At 40.7% G+C, this 20,235-nt stretch overlaps 3 protein-coding genes across 7 annotated transcripts; all 3 read left to right on the forward strand.

The window, feature by feature from the left end:
• Positions 1–2: 2 nt before the first annotated feature.
• RB195_004999 (uncharacterized protein) lies at positions 3–6,372 on the forward strand (the record flags this gene model as incomplete). Of its 4 annotated transcripts, none has more annotated exons than XM_064177259.1 (14): positions 3–78; positions 700–868; positions 1,587–1,644; positions 1,693–1,762; positions 1,826–1,974; positions 3,878–3,961; positions 4,051–4,182; positions 4,241–4,333; positions 4,814–4,893; positions 5,039–5,129; positions 5,192–5,299; positions 5,363–5,422; positions 5,795–5,908; positions 6,304–6,372. In XM_064177259.1, the coding sequence occupies 14 exons, from the start codon at positions 3–5 to the stop codon at positions 6,370–6,372; spliced, it is 1,353 nt and encodes a 450-aa protein (XP_064034384.1). The 4 variants fall into 4 exon arrangements, with proteins under 4 accessions (XP_064034384.1, XP_064034385.1, XP_064034386.1 ...); XM_064177262.1 differs by lacking the exon at positions 3–78 and adding an exon at positions 575–597 and having other exon boundaries at positions 700–771; positions 1,584–1,644; positions 3,878–3,976; XM_064177261.1 differs by lacking the exon at positions 3–78 and adding an exon at positions 575–597 and having other exon boundaries at positions 700–771; positions 1,584–1,644.
• A 3,502-nt stretch (positions 6,373–9,874) lies between these two features.
• RB195_005000 (uncharacterized protein) lies at positions 9,875–10,225 on the forward strand (the record flags this gene model as incomplete). The annotated part of the gene is made up of 1 exon (XM_064177263.1): positions 9,875–10,225. One exon carries the CDS (start codon positions 9,875–9,877, stop codon positions 10,223–10,225), a length of 351 nt encoding a protein of 116 aa, XP_064034388.1.
• A 13-nt stretch (positions 10,226–10,238) lies between these two features.
• Positions 10,239–19,751, forward strand: RB195_005001 (uncharacterized protein; the record flags this gene model as incomplete). Of its 2 annotated transcripts, XM_064177265.1 has the most annotated exons (10): positions 10,239–10,622; positions 12,938–12,955; positions 16,146–16,337; positions 16,410–16,538; positions 16,899–16,961; positions 17,032–17,158; positions 18,108–18,239; positions 18,297–18,496; positions 19,534–19,628; positions 19,685–19,751. In XM_064177265.1, 10 exons carry the CDS (start codon positions 10,239–10,241, stop codon positions 19,749–19,751), a joined length of 1,407 nt encoding a protein of 468 aa, XP_064034389.1. The 2 variants fall into 2 exon arrangements, with proteins under 2 accessions (XP_064034389.1, XP_064034390.1); XM_064177264.1 differs by lacking the exon at positions 12,938–12,955.
• Between the last annotated feature and the right edge of the window lie 484 nt (positions 19,752–20,235).

Consider the following 20,235-nt stretch of genomic DNA (forward strand, 5'->3'; position numbering starts at 1 on the left):
GCATGGATAAACGTCTGATCTGTATATCCGTTGAAAATCACATCTCTGGAGATCAACCTAGATCTGTAGCAGGATTTAGTAAGTGGTAGTATTACTGCCAATACTATGAAAGAAAGCACAAAGTTACTGCAGTTCATCCGGATCCATATTAATCCGCAGCAACGGGCAGTTAGTTGGCAGGACCCATGGATCACTCGGCCATTCATGATAGTGTTGTTTGTTGGGTAGATACGTCATGTTGTTACGTAAATCGTATTTTGACATTGGTATTCCAGTCCAGTAATTATGAACTTCATCTGCTAGTTATTCTGGTTGCAGTATTTGACAATCTCTCTGGGAACCATTCTACCTTCCCAGAATGGACAGATCTAGTGGAAGAGAGTGATTCCTTCAATCTGAGTGTTAATGAAGTTTCTGCACACAGAACGACGTTGCAGTGCGGTTTTATTGGACAAAAAGAAAACTGTTGTCCACCGAACGTTTCAAGTTCCACTCTAATTTATGCATAGCTTTATCATCTGTTGAAACAAATTTTTTGAAAACAAACAGGGTGACTCTCATTATTACTCGGTTTATGTCTTCGGAAAGCTGTAGAAGGTGGTTAATTATGCCATTCACTATCACTGCCAAATTTAGTTCAGGGAGAGGACGCGGTTACTGGATTCAGATTTAGTAATAAGTCCAAAATTTACCTTTCAGTTCACGTGATGGAAATGAACACCAACAAGAACAGTGGTTCCACGGATTTTTATCTCGCGAGGACATTAACAGGTACAATCTGGTCACAACGACATGAAGCTTCGAGACGCTGCGCTGGAAGCGGTGCGGTGGAACTACCGGTGGCACCGGCAAGGACGATTTTCGCGAGGTTCTCTTTCCACCCGAACCGCTACGCTCTACTGCATCGCGTTGAGCGCAGCCGCTTACGGAACTGCGCCGAGCAACAGCTCGTTTTGACCCGACTATACATTTGCTGTATTGTGCAACAGTTTTCAAAACTCCTTCATGACGTAACAAATCTTTCGCTGGTAAGCATAACCAGCCTACATACTGCAGGAATGATAACTCTGTCATTGAAAATGAGAATACACATCTTTCATCTATGCTGGAGACAACCAGAAGTAAAAAAAGAAATCATACTTATGGCTTGCCTTGCTATCCCTAGCTGGCAATTTCGGCTGCCAATTTCAAGAATACATCTCCTCGGAGAATTCAGAATACAGCTCCTCGGAGTAGGGTCCCATGGAAGCACCATTCATCGCTACAGCTGGCAATGGTCCCACCTCGATTCGAACCGTCATCTCCAACGCGCCGCTTCGAGCGCAGCTGCTCACGCAACTGCGTCGTGTTTCGTGTCGTTTTGACTCTACTGTTCTTCGGCTGTCTGAGTTCGCAAGAAGCTGTAGATCTTCATGGGAAATATTTGAGTGGTTGAGTCCGAACTTCGCATGACCGTTGTAGCACAATATGAGCTGAGAAAAGCGCTACAGCTACAAGCACGTTTTTAACTCAAAATCCCTCGCATCCGAAATCGAAGACCATGTGTCCCGCTTGTAAATTTATTAACCCTCCGATTTTCGTAGCAGGCTTCTCACAGAAGATGGACAATTTCTGGTACGTGTTACGGAACCGCAACCTGGAATGGTAAGCCATACAATAGCTTGTTTTTATTTATTCAGCTGAGGTATTAAGGGTTTGAAAACTGTACTTTCATCAAGGTGGAATGGGAAAAACCATCATTTTGTTGTGATTGAACAACATGGTATGTAGCACGTTATAATCTTATATAAATGTCCAATTTTGTCTTTGATGGTCTAGCATTTAGGGAAAGTTTTAATTGAAGGCATGGAATTTCTTAGTGTTCTCGAGATGGTTAATTACTACTTACGCGAGCAGAAACCTATAACGCAATCGACGGGAGCTCTATTGATAACGCCCATTCCGAAGCAGCAATGGGAACTTCGCCACGAATCAGTGAGTTTCGATTAGAGTTTGTGATGATCTTCGACGAATTGGTCATAAGAAAAGTGATCAATTTCCGTGGTATAAGTATAAGCCTAAGTAGCTCCATGACAGCTACGAGCGATTTTTCCAGTTGAACATCAAAAGCGAACAAACATAGACCTGCTTGTAGTTCTTCCGACCCTGACTACCAGTATGCGGAATTGGATTGGTCTTTTTCCCCTGAACGAGGGAAGATGGACTACATACTGTTTATCCAATTGCGTCCGTATTGCAGTCGAGCGCGCAAACGTTAATACTGGTGCCTATATCTGCATGAATCATTTTGAAAGAAGAGCCGGCGCTATTTTACTAGTTTTCTTTGGATATATAACCCTAGTTACTATCGACATCTGCAGACTTTCTTCGATCTGGTGGCCATCCGCTTCCTGTAGTTCTAGCGGTGCACATCACGTCCTACCGTCAGGAAGAAAAGATCGCAGACCAGTGGAAGAACTCGCGAACAGTTCTTATTCATAAGAAAGGTTACCGAAAAGACCTTCGGAACTACCGTCTGAGATGCTTGCTGAGCGTTTTGTGTGAAGTATTCACCGTCCTCGTTTGCATATCGCTGGATAAAGCGCAACCTGAAGAACAAGCTGGATTTCGTGAGGTAAAAAGCCTTATGGATCGCATCCAGTCCCCGTCGAGGGTCAATGAGGTTTGCCGGGAATACCGAATGCCCCTTGCTCTAACCTTCGTCAACTATGAGAAAGCCTTCGACAGCGTAGAAACGAATGCAATACTGTCAGCGATAGTTGATCAAGGTGTTGGCGCGTCGTACATGATCACACTAGCTAATTGGTACGGTCGACGGACGATACAGCTTTTCCGCTACCCCCTCTGTTGATTGAAGACTCCTCTCGAACCATTGTTTTCATTCTCTTTTCGAGAAGTACTGATGGAGCAGAGAGGATGCTCAAGGAACTAAACGAAGGAGGGAAGAGAATGCGATTGTGAATAAACAGAAAGAAGACACGGTTCATGAAGAACGCCTACTGCGAGGATGGGGAAATACAAGTTTGCAAGGAGTATAGGTTTGAAGGCTCTCAAATCCTGGAAACTTTGTCGTATGTATACTTTGGACGTTCTTTGAATATGGAAGGCGACTCGAAGGAAGAACTAAATAGAAGCATGAGAGTAGCATGGGCAGCATTCGCACTCGTCAATAAAGGTACGGACCAACTGAGGGACTAAGATCTCCGCGGCCATCTGGTCGACTCGACAGTCCTCCCACAGTTCTTTTACGCTGCGGAAACGTGGACAGACAAAACTACCACGTCCAGGAAGCTACTCGCAACCCGCAGAGCCCTTGAGAGATGTCTTTTACGTTTAGCCGACGCATACAACATCAAGGCTGTCTTCGAAGCTCCGACTGAAGAGAAATGTACCGTCATCGAGCCAGCGGAATATATATATATATATTTATATATGTATATATCGAAAACAAAGCATGGATGGGCTGGTTACATTATAAGAAGAATCGACGATAGATGGACTAAAAGAATGCTGGAGTGGATTCCTAGAGATGCTAAACGCACCCGAGGGAGGCCGCCCGCGAGATGGTGTGATGTGTTCACTACACGGATGGACCAGCTGATATGTCGCTGTACATGGCTCAAGGGTCTTGTCATCGCCACCGACGGAAAATGAGAACTATTGGATGACAAGGCGAGGGAACGAAACGAATGGAAGGATGCTGAGGCCCACACGTTCAATGAAGACGGGGCGTCTAACGACCTAAGTAAGTGAGTAACTAAGCAATGTGAGGGATAAACAACATTCTTGTCGTACAGAAGTTACAAATCTCTAATTTCCCTTTGAAAAGGGGAATAGATCAGAACACTGAGTCCTCAGAGGATTTGAAAAGTTACAGATCTCCCTTGGCCAGTTTCTTGCCGAAGGAGCGTTTGGAGGCGTCTATGCCGGCGTATTAACCGTAGGTAGTCGAAAGTATCAGGTGAAAGTTTTCGAGGTATTCTTAGTTTACCTGAATATGTTCAATATACACAACTTCACAAGGTTTGTATTAATATCTACCAATTTAAGGTGGCAGTCAAAGTGAGTAAAAGTCAAAAAGTGACGAAACGAATCATCACTGAGATTTGTAAAGAGGCTAGAATCTTGCGACGATATCGTCACCCAAACGTGGTCAAGTTCTATGGGGTAGCTGCAGAACGGGTACGTTCCTTTAGAGTGAAACGATGAAATAGTGTTTGATAAATTATAACTGTTATAGGAACCTGTTATGCTAGTAATGGAGTTGGTCAACGGCGGTGCACTTGACGCCTATCTACAAAAGAAGAAAGCAGAAATCACCGTTGCTGACCGGGTATATCCTTTATTTCTCCTCTCTTCTTTCGAAATTCCTCTCTTTATTCAAGAAAAGTACTGAACACTGTCCTATAACACTCACGTTCTGTTTTATGCTCTTTCATCACTTAGTTATATTACTAACTGAATTAGTGACAATTAGTGGGATATCAATGAGCGGTTATAGCAGCTCTGACAGTCACCTCCCACTCTACTTCGAAACGAAAAACGCAGTTTACACTTGAACAATCAGAGATTCGGTTTTATTTTATCCAGCCATAGTATTTCATAGATATTCGCAGTCTGTTCGGAATGTGAATGTAATCATAAGCTTAATGCAAACGACACTTTCTCCTCTTATTTACCGTTTGGATAAAACGGTAAAATTTTTTCTTTCTAAGAAACGTAATTGTGACACTTGGGTTTCGTAAGGAATACTTCTTTTTTTTTTGTAAACATGCTTTTAGATGTAGATCATCGGGCTGGGAACCTGTTTCAGGTACGATTCGCATTTGGTGCAGCGAAGGGTCTTGAGTATCTGCACAACAATGACTGCATTCACAGGGATGTTGCTGCGAGGTATTCTTCCATTTTGACTCTTAATCACCACATAAAATGCGAATAAACACAGGAGCGAAGAGGGAACCCTTTTTTATAACGTTTTTTTTCGGAATACACTTTCTGCCCCCTTTATCCCAATTAAGTATTCATTTATTCATTTCAGGAATTGTCTTGTTCATAATGGTGAGGTGAAAATTAGTGACTTTGGTTTGTCCCGGGAGCTGTCAAATCGCGCCAAGAAGTACAAGATAAAGGTATGCTTAGTTTGATCGTCATAAAATCTGCAAAGATCCAGGAGATCCATAGTGTTTTCAAGGATCAAAACCAGCGTCTACCAGTACGGTGGCTTGCTCCCGAAGTGCTATCCTCTGCCACTTACTCGAGAAAAAGTGACGTCTTTTCCTATGGAATATTGTTATGGGAGGTTGTGGGAATCTTTGATGTAATCTCATCGATTGGTCACTTGGATCTGATATTTTCTATGCAGATATTCAGCGACGCTGCACTGCCATATGCTGATATGACATTGATAGAAGTTATCACGAAGGTATAAAATTAGAAACTTTGGGTTTAGAGCGTTTGAAGTCTGGAGGAGCTGCTTTCATACTAAACATTTGTTGGATTCAGTTAAGTATAGTTGGGTCAAAACGGCATGAAGCACGGCCAGTTGCGTAAGCGGCTGCACTCGAAACGGTGCGGTAGATACAGCGGTTGGAATCGAGGTGGAACCATGCTGAACTACAGGGACGGGTGGCGGTAGCGAGGACGCTTACACGATCCCAACCGCTACGCTCCACCGTGCCGCTACCAGCGCAGCGGGTTGCACAACTGTCCGCGCTTCATGTCGTTTTGACCCAACTATATATTGTGCAGATGTGCCAGAAAGATTAATTTGGTGAAAGCGTTCCAAAATTCACAGGTACAAGCTGGCTACCGATTATCTGCGCCCGATATTATGCCAAAATTTGTACGTAAAATTATGATGGACCAATGTTTCCCGACGCTGCCTGACGATCGCTCCACAATGACACAGGTACAGACTTCGATCATGTTGAATTGTTGTATTTTAATAATATTGGTGCTAATTCATAACTTTGATAATCCATCCAATGCATAATGTATTTATCTGTCGCAGCTAGCAAGCTCTATAGCCGGGTCAAAACGACATGAAGCTCGTACGTAATTGCGGCTACGTGGCTTCTCTCGAGGCGCTTCGGTGGAGCGTAGCAGAATGCTGAAATCCTTGATAGCACCACCCATCGTTGCAGTTTGCGACTGTCCCACCTCGGTTACAACTAGTGCCTCAACCGCGCCGTTTCGAGCGCGTACGCAAATGCAGTGCAAGTACACACGTGATTCGTTTCGCTTTGATCCGACTATAATCTTGATCCGTTTTGCAAGAAAACCTTCAGTATCACTATTATACAGATTCGTCAAGTCATTGAAGAAGAAATGGAACCCAGACCGTCGTCTTCTCGCCATGACGAAAAGAAATAATGTTTTAATTGTCACGACAAAATGTTTAACTTTAGATATCTTATCATGTTACTTTAAACAAATACTGTGGAATGCCTTGTAAGATGTAATGCTATGTTTCTGCATGTGAAGGTTAGATAAATTTTAATTTTTTTGAAATTTTGCTCAGCCATATAGGTGGTGCATCAGTAGCTCGTGCACTTTTTCTCTAACCTTTGCTGTATAGGCTTAATCTATAGTGGAACGGGTACCATATTGGTATAGTCAAACATAAATACCAGTCCCTAGAGGTGTGATCTCATTGACGTTTAGGAGCATAGATTTCATACAAGTAAAATGCTAACAGCATAAGTCTAAAGTAAACTCACTGGCGTATCAATCCGCTTGGGATGCACCGAAGCATTTAACTACAATCCAAAATCGTTGAGATTTTATGAACGCATGTTGTCCTATACAATGACCTACAGAGGCTAAGCGATGTGCCAAGTCGGTGTTTCTATCCTCCGAGGCAAGCCTGGTACAAATCTATCAACCTCAAAAAGATGAATGGATTGGTTGGCATTAGGGCGGTTTCAAATCATCGATCGTTCAGTCGCAGCGGTGCTTTTTACCGACTGCGCTACAGCATCTCCAACAACGTGGTATCTTTGAGATAGTTATTATCCTGCGATGCACCATACGCTGGCCTTTCTGATCTCACTTCGGGCATGTCGCAGTCTCAGATCATTTCACGAGATATATTCCTCTTGTTCTCCTTTTTTGTATGCGTATGGATTGTGAGGAAACAACAAAAATTAAATGATAACGGACCTATATGTCTGAAAAAAGAAAAAAAAAACCAACCAACAAACATTTCACAGACTGTTCGAGCTTTTAGTTTTCGTTCGATCTTTCCATGCGTATATTCGAAGACACACTGGATTCGTGTGAAAGTGCGTGTCAATTGAACAGAGGCTTCCTTTGCGCCATGGGTTGGATTTCTTTTTGCTGTGTGCAAATATGCGTTTACCATGTTTGCCGAGATTATATAGCAAGGTCGTAAAAAGCGCTATGAAATTCCATATTCGGCAGTGCAGTCGCACTGTGATGTCATCTGTCGGTGGGTATCAAAGCTGTCACGGTTTTGTTAACTCGCTCCTACGACATTCGATCCTGTTCCTGATAGCTCTAGAGAATGTGTGAATGCTTTCAGTTGATCTGATTGATCCCGCGGATTCCAAGAATTTCAAACGCAAGCCATGTTGTTAAGCGATTTCCGTTCGGAAGAACACATGTTTGTTCAACGTTGCGAATCCGATCAAGCGGGGGCGAAGATGGTGCGCTAAGCAAACACAAAGTGCGAAAAGTCTGGATTCATGAAAAACGTGGGAAAACAGAATTTTTGCCAAAGAGAAAAAGTTCAGCCATTAGTCAGAAGCTATTTTGGGATGTAGGGCATTAGGATATTGGAAAGGACAGATGTGCATAAAAGAGTGCAGTGCAGTTGAACGGACGAAAATGCATGGATTTGGAAATCTTTCGCTGTAGTTTTCATGAATTTCTAATGAAATTTGAAGCGTTTTTGCCCTTATTAACAAACTTCCCTCGCACAAATCGCTCTTGCCTCTCTCCTCCTACATGAGGGGAAAAAAACCCGAATAAATTGATGCTAATCTAGTTTTTATCCCCAAAACAAGAATATTCTCAGAACTAACATTTCTATTGATTGAACACCAGCTTAACTACTACTTTTTTAGTTGTGTTGTTTATTTATAACGGAAATTAATTGCGATCAACTCTGGCGAAATCTCTGTAGAAGTTCTAATTTCCCTATTTATTCAACTGTTATGTCAGCAGTTGGACATCTGAGAAGGGAATTTTTGAAAAAGAAGAAAAGTACGCTACTTAGTCAAGTGGGGCAGTGCAAACTTTACAGTTTTTGTTCGTCCGAGGGACTTAACTTAAAGTGAACGTTTGAAATTTTTCGTTACGTCATAGGTCTTTTATTTTCCCTTTCACTAACACAAACAAATCATTCGGAATGTTGAACTTGTCGTCACTATTTTTCGCTTGAATCTGATCTTGTTGAGGAAGAAAAGAATTTTTTGTAGGGCAGATAGATCTTCGCGGCAACCGTGTCTTTTCCAGTGTTGTCTCTTTAACCAATTGGTTCTCATTTTGATAGAGTTAAAAAGAGTGAACTTTCCTTCTTTTTTTCTTTTCATTAGTTTTTTTTCTCCTCTATGTTGTTTTTTTCTGCTGATCGACTGAACTATGTTCTCTTTCAAGAGCGGAACTAGGCACTCCAGTCATACATACCAAGTGAACGTTTTCCAGCTGAAAGTGCAAGTTCAATGTGCTCACTATCGCAGCAATTCCTGAGTTCTTAATGGTGTTTTTAGCACTACACTTTTTTTTCGGAAAAGAAGAAATATGATTCATAGTGGCAAAATAATGGCTGTGGGCATAAATCTATTCTCTGTTGAGATATTCATAAAGCGATTTCTCAGAAATAATATACGAGACAGCTGATCCAGCATAAAATTAGCATTGTTCGTTCGCTGAGAAGAAGCAATCGGGCCATCTGGGCTCACATAAAGCCGCGGCCGCACAGCTCCTTCATCGAGACCTCATGCTGTTTTTGAACGAGGATCATGAAAAAAAGGATGATAATGCGATTTATTAGCAATCTACTACACGTTCAGTAAGTTCCAGCTATTCGAAAGTTTTCACACTACGATGATAATCGCCAATGCCGCCGGTGGAGCAAAGAAAGGAGACATATTTTTGTGTCGACGTAGTGTACAACGCTTGCTCGGAATCCCTTGCGAGTCACTCGAACATCCAGCATATCTGCCGATAAAGTGCATCTGTCTGTGATCACATTGGAATTTACACCAGAATGATATATGAAAAAGAAAACCTCGACCAATCTATCAAAAGCACCTAATCTTCGAAAACAGAAATGCTAGTTGTGCAGGAAAAATTAGCAAGAACGATTCTGAACTGAAAAGAGCAAAAAGTCGAGCAGTTAGTGCTGCGACAAAGGATATTTTGCGGGTTTTCACCGGATCAGAATTGTGACTTGAATAAGGATGTATTTTCCTCAAAAAAAGACCATTCCGACACATCGGAGTTATTCAGATCGAGAGAGGAAAAATTGTGTGCGCGTGCTCCCACCTGGAAGAAATGCGCTTCTTCACAGTAGTATAAATTTGCGACTTTCATCTGCGAGGCTTGAATTTCAGTGCGAAGGAAATTTCACTTTGCAAAGAGTTGTTCTGAAGAATACTTGTCTAATTACGCTTATACTTCAGATCTGTGAAGTTTACCCGTGGGAGTCTTCAAATTTTCACGATTGTTTCCGCATTTCTGCGTTTACAAATGCTTTCCATAAATCTGGGACAACACACCAAACCTAATGATTTTGCATGTGTTTTAATGATACTTGCAGAAGGACATCATAAAGCGAAACATCGTGCCGGGACCAACGAACATGGCAGACTAACTCGTCCAACGTGACTTGCCACTCAAGAACAGATTTATGATTTCGCTAGCTTTGTTCGTATTCCAACATGACGTCGATTTCTCGCTTTTTTGCTCACCGCGAGCCTTGAGGAATGGCGAGAAGGCGGAACTCAACTTTCCTCTGTTAGCGCCCGCATGGTGTTGGTGGTTTATTAGTGGTTTCGCCAGCAATTTCCTCGCCTTCTACTCAGGGACAGAACTCTCGCAAGACCAACCCCGTCGACACGGTGCAAATAGAGGCATGCGCATCGATTCGACGTCTCCTCTTGAAGAGCAGTGGAAGAGGAGGGAAAGGGAGGGAGCGGAGGCGGGCGCCGAGCCACAGGCGACTGCTTCAAGACCCGCCCACTCTCGTGCTGTCGACTAGTCACACTACTGCTATGGACGACAATCATGAACTGGCTGCACTACGCAGTAATGCAGACAATCTTGGCAAATGCCTACATGCACTTCTGGAGCGAATTGAACATCTAGAGGGGAAATCATCCCGCCCAAATGTAGCCATTTCCGACGCGACCTCGAATGCGTGCGATGACGATACGACGAAGGATGAGCAGGTGGAGATCCAGGATTCGGTAACTACGGATCCGAAGACCGGACTGAAGAAGCGAACCATTGTTACGGAGAGGGTGCTAACCACAAAGACATTTCATGCTCTATCGTTGGATCCCACCCCATCTATGGCTCCTGTAAGTAACGGAAGGATACTTAGCCCTGGTTATCAGGCACGTGTTGTGCACATCGACGCGAAGCAACTGAACCAGGTCAGCTTTGTTTAGTTCCATTTTGTTCTGTTTTCTTTCTTTATTTGTTCGCTTTTTTTAAGCATTTCTCCCATGTTTTCCTATTGAAACCTCTAAACATTTCACATTAACTTCCTATCGCATTTCTCAGAGGTAATTTTGTTAACGAATGCACCTGTAGAGATTTTGTGCGTTCGAGAGAAAATGTAGCAGTTCTGCGCAAATTTTCCTCTGAAGGAGATAATTGTTACGGTATCCCGGAAATCAACTTTTTCTCTAACTCCACCAGACAATCATAATTCACCACTTCGCTCCATGATTTGAAGTTTTCATCGGTGAAAACAACTATTCGGGTAAATTTTGATGCGCTATTGGTTACAGTAACCCGAAAGATATGGAATCTGCTGAGTTTTTCTTTGAAGTTATCACGGCCTTGGCGTTCACGGCAGAACTAATGAAGCGTTTTTCTAACCGGCAAGTAAATGTCGCAACCACTTGTGAACATGAGTATTCGCAAGAGAAGTACTATTTGCTACAGTACACCGAACATGTGGCTCTTGTAAACAGTGATGTAAACGATGTCAAGCAGTTGTGTAATGCGTTTGTTCTTTGTCAACTAAAAACAGCTGCTTAGAGAAATTAAGCATAAAACATAGAATATCTCTTACCGATTTAATCCATGTACTCTGAAATTCATAGGATTCATTAACTTTCAATCTGAGTTTATTTACACAGTCTTTTTGCGGGAAGACTAATGGAATCACAGTAAAATGTCTCTATGCTGCTATATTATAGTACACGACTGTCTTATTTGAATAAATAATTGTTTACTGATTGTCAGTATACGGTTATGGTGATTAAAATGTTACGATAGTTTTGCTCTAGTGCAATGGATAGATATGACTTTTGGGAGCACACGGAGCAGAAAGTGAGAAAGCCAAATGATAGAATCTATTTAACGCAATTGTCCCCAACAATGGTGTTAAATAGATCTTTAATATCTCTAGCGACACCTCCGAAATGCCCGCTGCAGCTACAGAATTGAGTTGAATTCGATTCGAAGTTTAAATAGTGGGCTGTCAGAACGTTGCATGCTCCAGTTCCTACTTTACAATGACAAAGACGGATTTTTACGTAAAAACTCATTGTAAACATTTCAAGTATCATGAAATGCTGTAATGAGGTGTAGATTTGTACTTATGTTTAAATAGATCTTCAGGAAAAAGCAGGCAAAAGAATTCATCACAGTTTTGTCCCCAAAATAAAAGCGGCATAACTTATTTTCTCGATTCCACTGGACAATGACTCTTTGGCGCACCATCCTGGAGTCGAGATGATGCGTTTCTAACTTGAAATATATGTAGTTTGCTCGATTTAACTTTTAGAAAAAAAACTCTGAGAAATTTTCTACGTTGCTGATGTAGTGAGAATGTAAGCTTTGGCAACAATCCGAGGAAATGTTCCGTGTCATGTGATACTCTGCAGCAGTAATCTTTATTGTCGCATACTACCTGCATTTCTGTATTTTTTTTAAAGTTCTGTGCCAATAGAAGGTCAGAACTTTAGAAATTATTGTCTAAAAATCGTCTTTTGCTCTGCTATCGTTCTGTTTACACTTTTCAAGACCAGTGCTACTGTTTTTTCTCTGTCGTTTTCTATCCGTTTTTTCTTTGCTCTCATGATCGCTCTTAGAGCTTTTTCTCGTTAGCGAATGGTAGAAAAGTTTGAAAAGTATACTTTATTCTTTACGCTAATAACCCTTGTTTTTGTACTGTTTTTTGTCACATCACCGAGCCTAATTTTATTTCATGCTTCATTTTTGAATTCCGCAACAAATCTGTGAGGGTACGTTGCTTTTTTAGAGTTTTGAGGTGGCTTTTCGTACGGCTGCATGCTCAATAACCACTAGCAGTAGTATCGATTTTTTTGCACGTGTGTAGCAAACTGCTGGAGATGATATATGCCCAAACAAGCGCCATTAATCCCACTGCATTGATTCTCTACTTGGATGCTTAGTTGAATGGTTGAACAAAAAAAAATCTTCGTAGAATTGTTGCAATAGAATTAGAAGTGCATCGCTCTTAGCTGCTGAAAATTTCGTGGGGAATCGATTTCTCGGTGGAATTTTCAGTCTAATTATGTGCGATCATGGCCAATTATGCACACATGGCAGATGTTCTCTGACTCCTTGTGGACGAGGATTGGCATTGTCATAAAATTTATTGTGTTCTCCTCGTGTTAAGAGATGCTATCGAAAAAACATGAATGAGATTTTCGCCACCTTGCAGGGCCACACGATGCAGTTGCAGACAAGCAATTAACCTGAAATCCCATAGATAAGTCCTCTTGACAAAGTGAGTGTTGTTACCATTGCTGTCAGTAAATTGCTTAAGATAGTTGTTTTTTTATAATGTTTTGTTTATTAAAATTAATAGCAGAAAAGGCGGTAGTAACAAAAAAGCATGCGTCTTTAGGCAAACATGAAAACGGATTTATCTGTGCGATTTTAGGGTACGTGCTAAGCAATCATGTATTATAACTCACATAGTAAGTAACTCACATATGTACGTACTCACAACTCACGGTAAGTAACTCACATATGTTTCGTCCTTCAGTCCATTTCACAGTGTACTTCACATTTTGTTCTATCCAATTTGTCTATTTTCAATATTAAAAGCTCAAGAATTTTGCATAGATGTTTTAGGCGAAAAGTAATCACGGGAGAAATCTTGTTTGTAAAAGCACCAGCACAACTGCAGTTACTCTTTTTTTTCAGTTTTTACTTGCGTGGAATTTTAGCGCAGCGATCAGATCATTTTTCAGCATGCCGTTTGTTTTGAAGCTGTATCTTCTTTCTTACGCTTTCGCAAATAATGTCTCTGTTTCGCATCTAGAGCATGCAATTAGGGCTCTAACGAAATATTGTTGTTGCGGCAGCGTTTGCGCAACGCATAATGATGTGGTCCTAATGATGACTACACACTTCTATGCTGCATTCTGGAGTCAGCACTTCATGGGTTGAATAACGTTACGTACATGAATGATGACTCTCAATTGTGCTGAGTAGAGTAAATTTCAATTTTTGACAGTCAAAAATTAAATCTGTTTTTGATTAGAGCAAATAAAAACAGATTTAATTGCAATACAGTCTTGCAACTGCAACGAGGTCAGGTAGCCAAAAATTGAAATCTACCACCTCTATAGACATTAGATTCGAAACAGTTATGCATCCAGGTACCAGGTATCAAGTTGCAACTTTCTTAACAGACATTTGACCTTTCCCGCACGAAGTAGCTAATTAATTTAATTTTAAAATTTCAATTAGTTAATTTTCCAACTTTTAACGAACCTACTGCGGAAAAGTATCGAAGACTGAGATATTTTGAGTACCCTTGTATTTCTTGTGATATCAAGTATTTGTGTATCTCATAGACGTATCGACTCCACCTTTTAACTTGGAGAAACTAACTTTGTTTATGTTTGAAAAACAAACAAAATAAATAAAGTGGTAGACAGCGTTCACCGGGAAGAACTCGAGCCGCTTTTCTATAGTTATGAAACTGGAAAAATACCGAAGGAAAATTAGTTCGAATTTGTCTCCAATTTCACGACAGCATTTTCTTATTTATTTCTATTTTTTTTTTACTTACCAAGACTATCTTTAATCATTAGAATATGAAAAATTGTATTTCACATAAGTGTCAAAGTAGAATTTACGAAAACGAAGAAGTCATTTATATTCTTCAAACGAGCAGATCTATTTGAGTGTTTTCACTGATTTCAGGAAATATTTCTGGATAGTTCGTTAATCGCCACGTACAGCCAGAAATGATTATTTAATGTTAACGAGTTGACATCTGTGTAATTCTTCATTCCCATTAACTTCTGCTATGAACTAAAACCGTTTGGTAAATGTTTATCTCTGGGTCTTGTTTAGGGGAGTGTCAAGTGGTAGGAACGGAGCAGGCGACAGATTAGGCATAATTAATGTGATTGAGCTCAAGGATCTGCGCACCCTCATTTGTGGTTAATTCATCGCAACAAGGTCAACTTTTGATGAGTTTGCACTTTGCGCGTGGTAGTCATAGAGTATATCGACACTGAGATTGGATGATTGACACACTTTGAGGGTATCAAAGTTTGGGATTCAGTGACTCTAAGAGAAAGAAATCTGTCAGGAATGTTGTACCGCTATGCCCAAATATTTTAAACATTATGGTTTCATCTTTCAATGCGAATTACTCGCTGAAATTTACGAAATTTGAAAAAAAAATCCAAGATGCCTGAAATTTTAAATTTTGGGAATCACAGACTCGATAATTTCGAGTCAGAAATGGGATTTTCCGCCACTTTGTTCCCTCACACATTTTTTCCCGGGTAATATCGCCATATTTTTTGTGTGTGTATGCGCATTCTCTCGTTATTATCAGTTTGTTTTTCTTCCTTTTTCACCCTTTTACCGTAGTAGCGACCTCTTGCTGGTGTTTTTTAAAAGAACCTTTCTTATCTTCGCATCCTGCACTTCAGGGAGGGACTAATGGAGGTCTGTCTTCCTTCAAAAATTTTTGCTAATCATTTCAGAAACTCCTACGTGATTTGTTACTTAATACTAGGTGTTTGGCTCTCTCGTTATCTCCAAAATATTTTCCTAAATATTTCAGTCTTATTTTCAACTGCATTTTCTGACTTTCTGATTGATCCTGACACACCATTTCCCGGAACTCCCGCCTTTTCACAAGGTTAACCGCTGATAAGACTACTGGTTGCTTCTGCCTTCAACACCGTAGAGTCCGCAATTTCCTGCAGTTACAAAACATTTCTATGGAATGTCTTTAATGTGCGACCTTCCATCTTATAAAAAAGGTATATGCATTGCGTCAGCTCTGGTTTCACTGGTTCTTATTTCCAAGAAAAACTCACTCAAAGACATGAATGTTAAAAGCAAGAAGCTGCTAAATGTAGCACTGCAACATGAGTGCTCTTGAGAAAGGCTATCTTTTTTCTTAGTAACAAACAATGGTTGCGTTATTTCAAGTTAGCAAACCAACGTCTGTTCTGGATTGCCGATGAATTGACCTGGTGAAGAGAGCGGATGCGTTCGATCGATAATAATTTTAACTACAATTAGTTGCATCAATTAAGTGCAATTAATAAAGTGTGCTTCTTTTTAAATCTCTGGTTGTTACTTTCCCTCTTGTTCTCTCATTAGAACACTCAATTCAGCATGTGATTTTGTACTCAAATTTGTTTTTATTACTTTTTTCATATTTCAGGTATGTTTACACCATCACATCATTTTTATTTGTATTTATTTCTTCTTTGTTTTATTGGGCTATTAATTGGATCTATAGATGCATCTGGCCAAGTTAAAGCCTACAGATTTCCTTATAAAACTCAATTTTGTAGGATAATGTTGCGTTACTGTTAACTAATGATTAGTGGTGTGCTGAAAAGCAAAGACAAAGGCGTGGTTAATCCATATCGCAGCGTCCAACTATTTGGCGTCGATTGCTCCAGGAACTGATCATGATCATTAAATTCCAGATCGAAGTCGAGCTGATCTCTGGGCAACTTGTTGTGACGCGAGTAAATGCTTCTGCAAATCATGACATCCATCCAGGTGACACTATAACTCATGTAAATGGTAAAACCGCGTTACACCATTCGGCGATTTCCGGCCTGACAGGGCGCATAACTCTAACGCTCGTCCCTGCCGCCATTCACGGAGCTCCATCTGTGAGTATAATTGCTGCTCATTTCGACTCGGACACATGATAGGCTATTTTTGCTTATGATTGCTCTTCTTAGGTGTTCTACCGGGTGAATGCCGACTATAATTCGGATTCGGATGACTCTCGGATTTGTCGATGGCTGTCTATAGACGTTAAAAAAGGAGATGTTGTGCAAATTATGAGCCAGGATGACAATTGGCTACAGGTAATTGAAAGGCATCTGTTGTAGCTGGTCGTGGACATCAATACTGAACTTCTTGAAGGGTTGAAATATCTTACATAGAAAAATTTTATTGTTGTTCACAACATTTTTATGACCAATTGGTCAGTTCTCTAGCTCGCACAAAATCGCGTCATCCGCCAATATAAATTGTTAACTACTGCTATTAAATATGTGCTGCGCTAGTGCATTCTATGCATGGGATAATTCGTGTTCATGTTGCACATGTCCATGCATTTTGGTTGTTAGCTAGTCAGAGCTTGTTGCACCGTCGTTGTTATGTCCAGCTATTAGCAATTTCAACTTGAAAGGTCTTTCTTCAAGCATAGCGTTTTGCATTTCTAGGCACGAAAAGTGAATGATTTGTCAAGAGTTGGCTACCTTCCAGCGTCGTTGTCGAAGGAGAAGGTAATGTCCTTTCTTTTCTTGTCCTTTTAATTCACTTAGTTGTGCATGATGATGTTGTCCTTTTCCACAGGTCGCAATGTTGTGCCCTTTTGGAAGGAGAGTGCTCGTACTACTAGGCGCTGTTGGTGTGGGACGAAGGACTTTGAAATCTATGTTGCTGAGAGCTGCACCACAGTATTTTGCTACTGTTGTTCCATGTAGGTTATTGGTTAGTTATACCAATAATTTTGTGTAAGACCATTGACCTTTTCGCTCTTATATCCTTCATTATCCATCATTCTCCAGTGGAAATAGGCCCAGCTTTCACCTTTCACTCGCATTGTAGTCTCTCATTTGTTTCTGTTTACCTTCTTTTCTAACGCAAATATGGGACCTATGTCCCTCCATCTTGTTTTCATTTAGAAGTGCTGAGTTTCCGCCTACTTTCTCCTGCACTAAGTATTCCAGTTATAGCGCTTCTATTCGCTACCGATACTACCTTTTAGGTGACACATTTCATATTTACTTCACTAAAATATCACTAAAAATGATAGATTTATTCAGGATGTTAATCTGATATAATGCTCACGTACAACGAGAAAACTGTTTTAGTGTTATTTAATGTCGGAATACGGCATTTTCTGCAACAGTGTAAGCAGACTTCCTTCACTTCACCTAAACTTAGAATGTGATGAAAAGGGGAACGCGTACTATGTTCCACAAAATGAAATTACTCTGGAAACCGATGTTCGTCTTCTCCTTTACTTGTATCTTTCGTCCGGTCACCCATTTTTTTTCTTTGAAGTATAATTGACTCAACCTTGAATTTACTATGGCGACTGAGCACATATTTTATCAGTTTTGTTTGTTTTTCTTTCACTCATCTTCATTAGAATTTAATCGCTGCTCATTGTGACACGGCCTATCCTTCTTCCCTGTTGCTAGCCTTTTTTCCGATATTGCGGGCTAGTTAGGTCGTTTTCTCGTATTAAAGTGCGATCGTCCGAAATAATTAATTAAAATCATGTGATCGTTTAAAAAAAAAACGTATTTCTATCATTCCTTGTTCATATTATGTATAATATAACGTTGCTTTACGAAACGAGCGTTAAGAGAATCTTTACCGGTTTCTAGTAAAATTGAGTTCCTCACTAGTAGTTTTTGCAGTGACCTCCCGACAATCTCGTCCCGGTGAACAGGAAGGTCGTGAGTACCATTTCGTGACCAAGGAGGAGATGTTACGAAAGATACGCAATGGAGGGATGATAGAATGGGGAGAACTTGACGATCAGCTGTATGGTAGGAAGGCCTTTATCTAAACAATTTGATTACGAGCGATTATTGTTGTTTTTCAAGGGACATGCGCTGACGCAGTGCGGACAGTGGTACGAAGTGGGCGAATGTGCGTGTTGGATTGTGCGCCTCAAGCACTTTCACATCTCTATAACTCTGAGTTTATGCCTTTTGTGGTGCACATTGTCCCTCCTCAGCTCGAAGAGTTTTTGCAACTGGAGAATCTTCGGCAAAACAAGCGACCGGTGGATCAGCTGAGCAAGGCATGTCTCAATTTTAATATGTACTGTTTTCTCTATTTTCATAAGAGTCGTTGTTTATAAAGATGGGATGGTTTAGAAAGTTTTCACGACTTGAGGGGTCCTCAAAAGCTCAGTCTGGTACGGTAGTTTCTTATGTGTGTGGATTGGTTTCCTCTGAGTAGTGCTCAGTGTTCCCACTACTAGCTAAAATGTGCATTTTCTAATCCTCTTGGATCTTGTAGTTTCTGCAGCATTTCTGCCTTTGCAATTTGTAATGATGAGTAATGTTAGCACGTTCCCCAAAAGGTGTCAGCTGTTTTCTGTCTATAACCGTCATATGAGATGCGAACCGCACAAAAAACTCGCTTTGGAAATATCGTGTACATAGTCAGCAAATGAACGCTATCCATCTTGCTTTTTCTCATGGGTCTTGATAGAGTTCTTTCCATGCGAATAGAGGTTTTGGAGTGGGCGTGCGAAGGAAATAGCACCTGCAAATGGCCAAGAATTAATGGCGGTCATTTGGTACCTATTCCCTTTCGCATTAAATTGTTCCTTTCAAGGTCCTCGAATTTTCACGTCAAGCAATGACATTATGGTTTACACAGAGAACGCACTTTTTAGCTCTATCATACATAACATAATGTCAGCAATGCTGAACAAATCCGCACGCGTTATAGTTAGAAGATTATCATGGGGATATTAGTATTGCGTTGGAAAGTGCAAGAGGCTCCAGCTAGGTCCTCATTCAGGCTCCAGTTTGCGTGACTAATCAAGCTTCCAAATGAAAATACGTGACTGTTATGTATCTATTTCATTCTTCCGAGTTTCATTTCTTTTCTTTTTTCAAATCGATGCATTTTGGGACGCAACTGCGCCACAGGTACACTGGGTTGAACAGGTGCGCTACCCACGGTTGCACACCTATATTAGTGTTCATGTGCTTATTCTTATGCCATTTGCAGGGAAGCTGTCGTAAATCTCATAAATAAGAGATGGAACCACCGTCTCCTAGTATTTACGCATATGATATATGGAAGATGCTGAAATTTCTTTAGGTTTGTGCTGAAAGTGATCAAATTGCCAATGGACCTCATGCAGATCAAATCCACCTCACTTTAATGAATCGTAATATGGACGTGACATTCAAGAGGTAGCAGATCGAGTTAACAGGTTGGCATTACTCTCAAAACTCCGCATTTTTTGCAGATTGACAGACGCCCTGGAATTACTGAGGAACGATACCCAATGGGTGCCAGAAAACTGGATGTCATGATGTACATATAAGGAGCTATGAACAGCGTGTTGTAAGTTTGGCCGATGGCAGAGAATTGAACCATTTTTACACCGCTGCTGTACTTAATCAATTTAATTGTGTTATAAGAAAACAGATGTTTCTTTTTAAACGTTTTCTTTGCCTACTGCCAATCCGCTGTGGAAAGTACGCAAATACACGGAAAGCTTTCGGCGTTTGATATGATCTCTGACTAGTCTACCTGTGCATCAAAGATTTGATGGAATAAATCTTTCTCCCTTTAATATTTTACGAGGCTCTGCCGAATATCACACACAAAATACTTAAAAGTACTAGTCTAGTCTGGCGATCTCAGAAATATTGAAGTATTGAATAAGTTACAAGGAAACTACTGGTCCCATCATATAACAGAATTCGATAGAAATGTGATTTCAGTAATCGCAGAAGCAACAGCGAATTTGTTTCTATAACAATGCAAAGATAGTGAATGTTTAACTTTCTATCC

The sequence above is a fragment of the Necator americanus genome, chromosome I, assembly GCF_031761385.1.
Source record: "Necator americanus strain Aroian chromosome I, whole genome shotgun sequence".
Taxonomy (NCBI): Eukaryota; Metazoa; Nematoda; class Chromadorea; order Rhabditida; family Ancylostomatidae; genus Necator; species Necator americanus.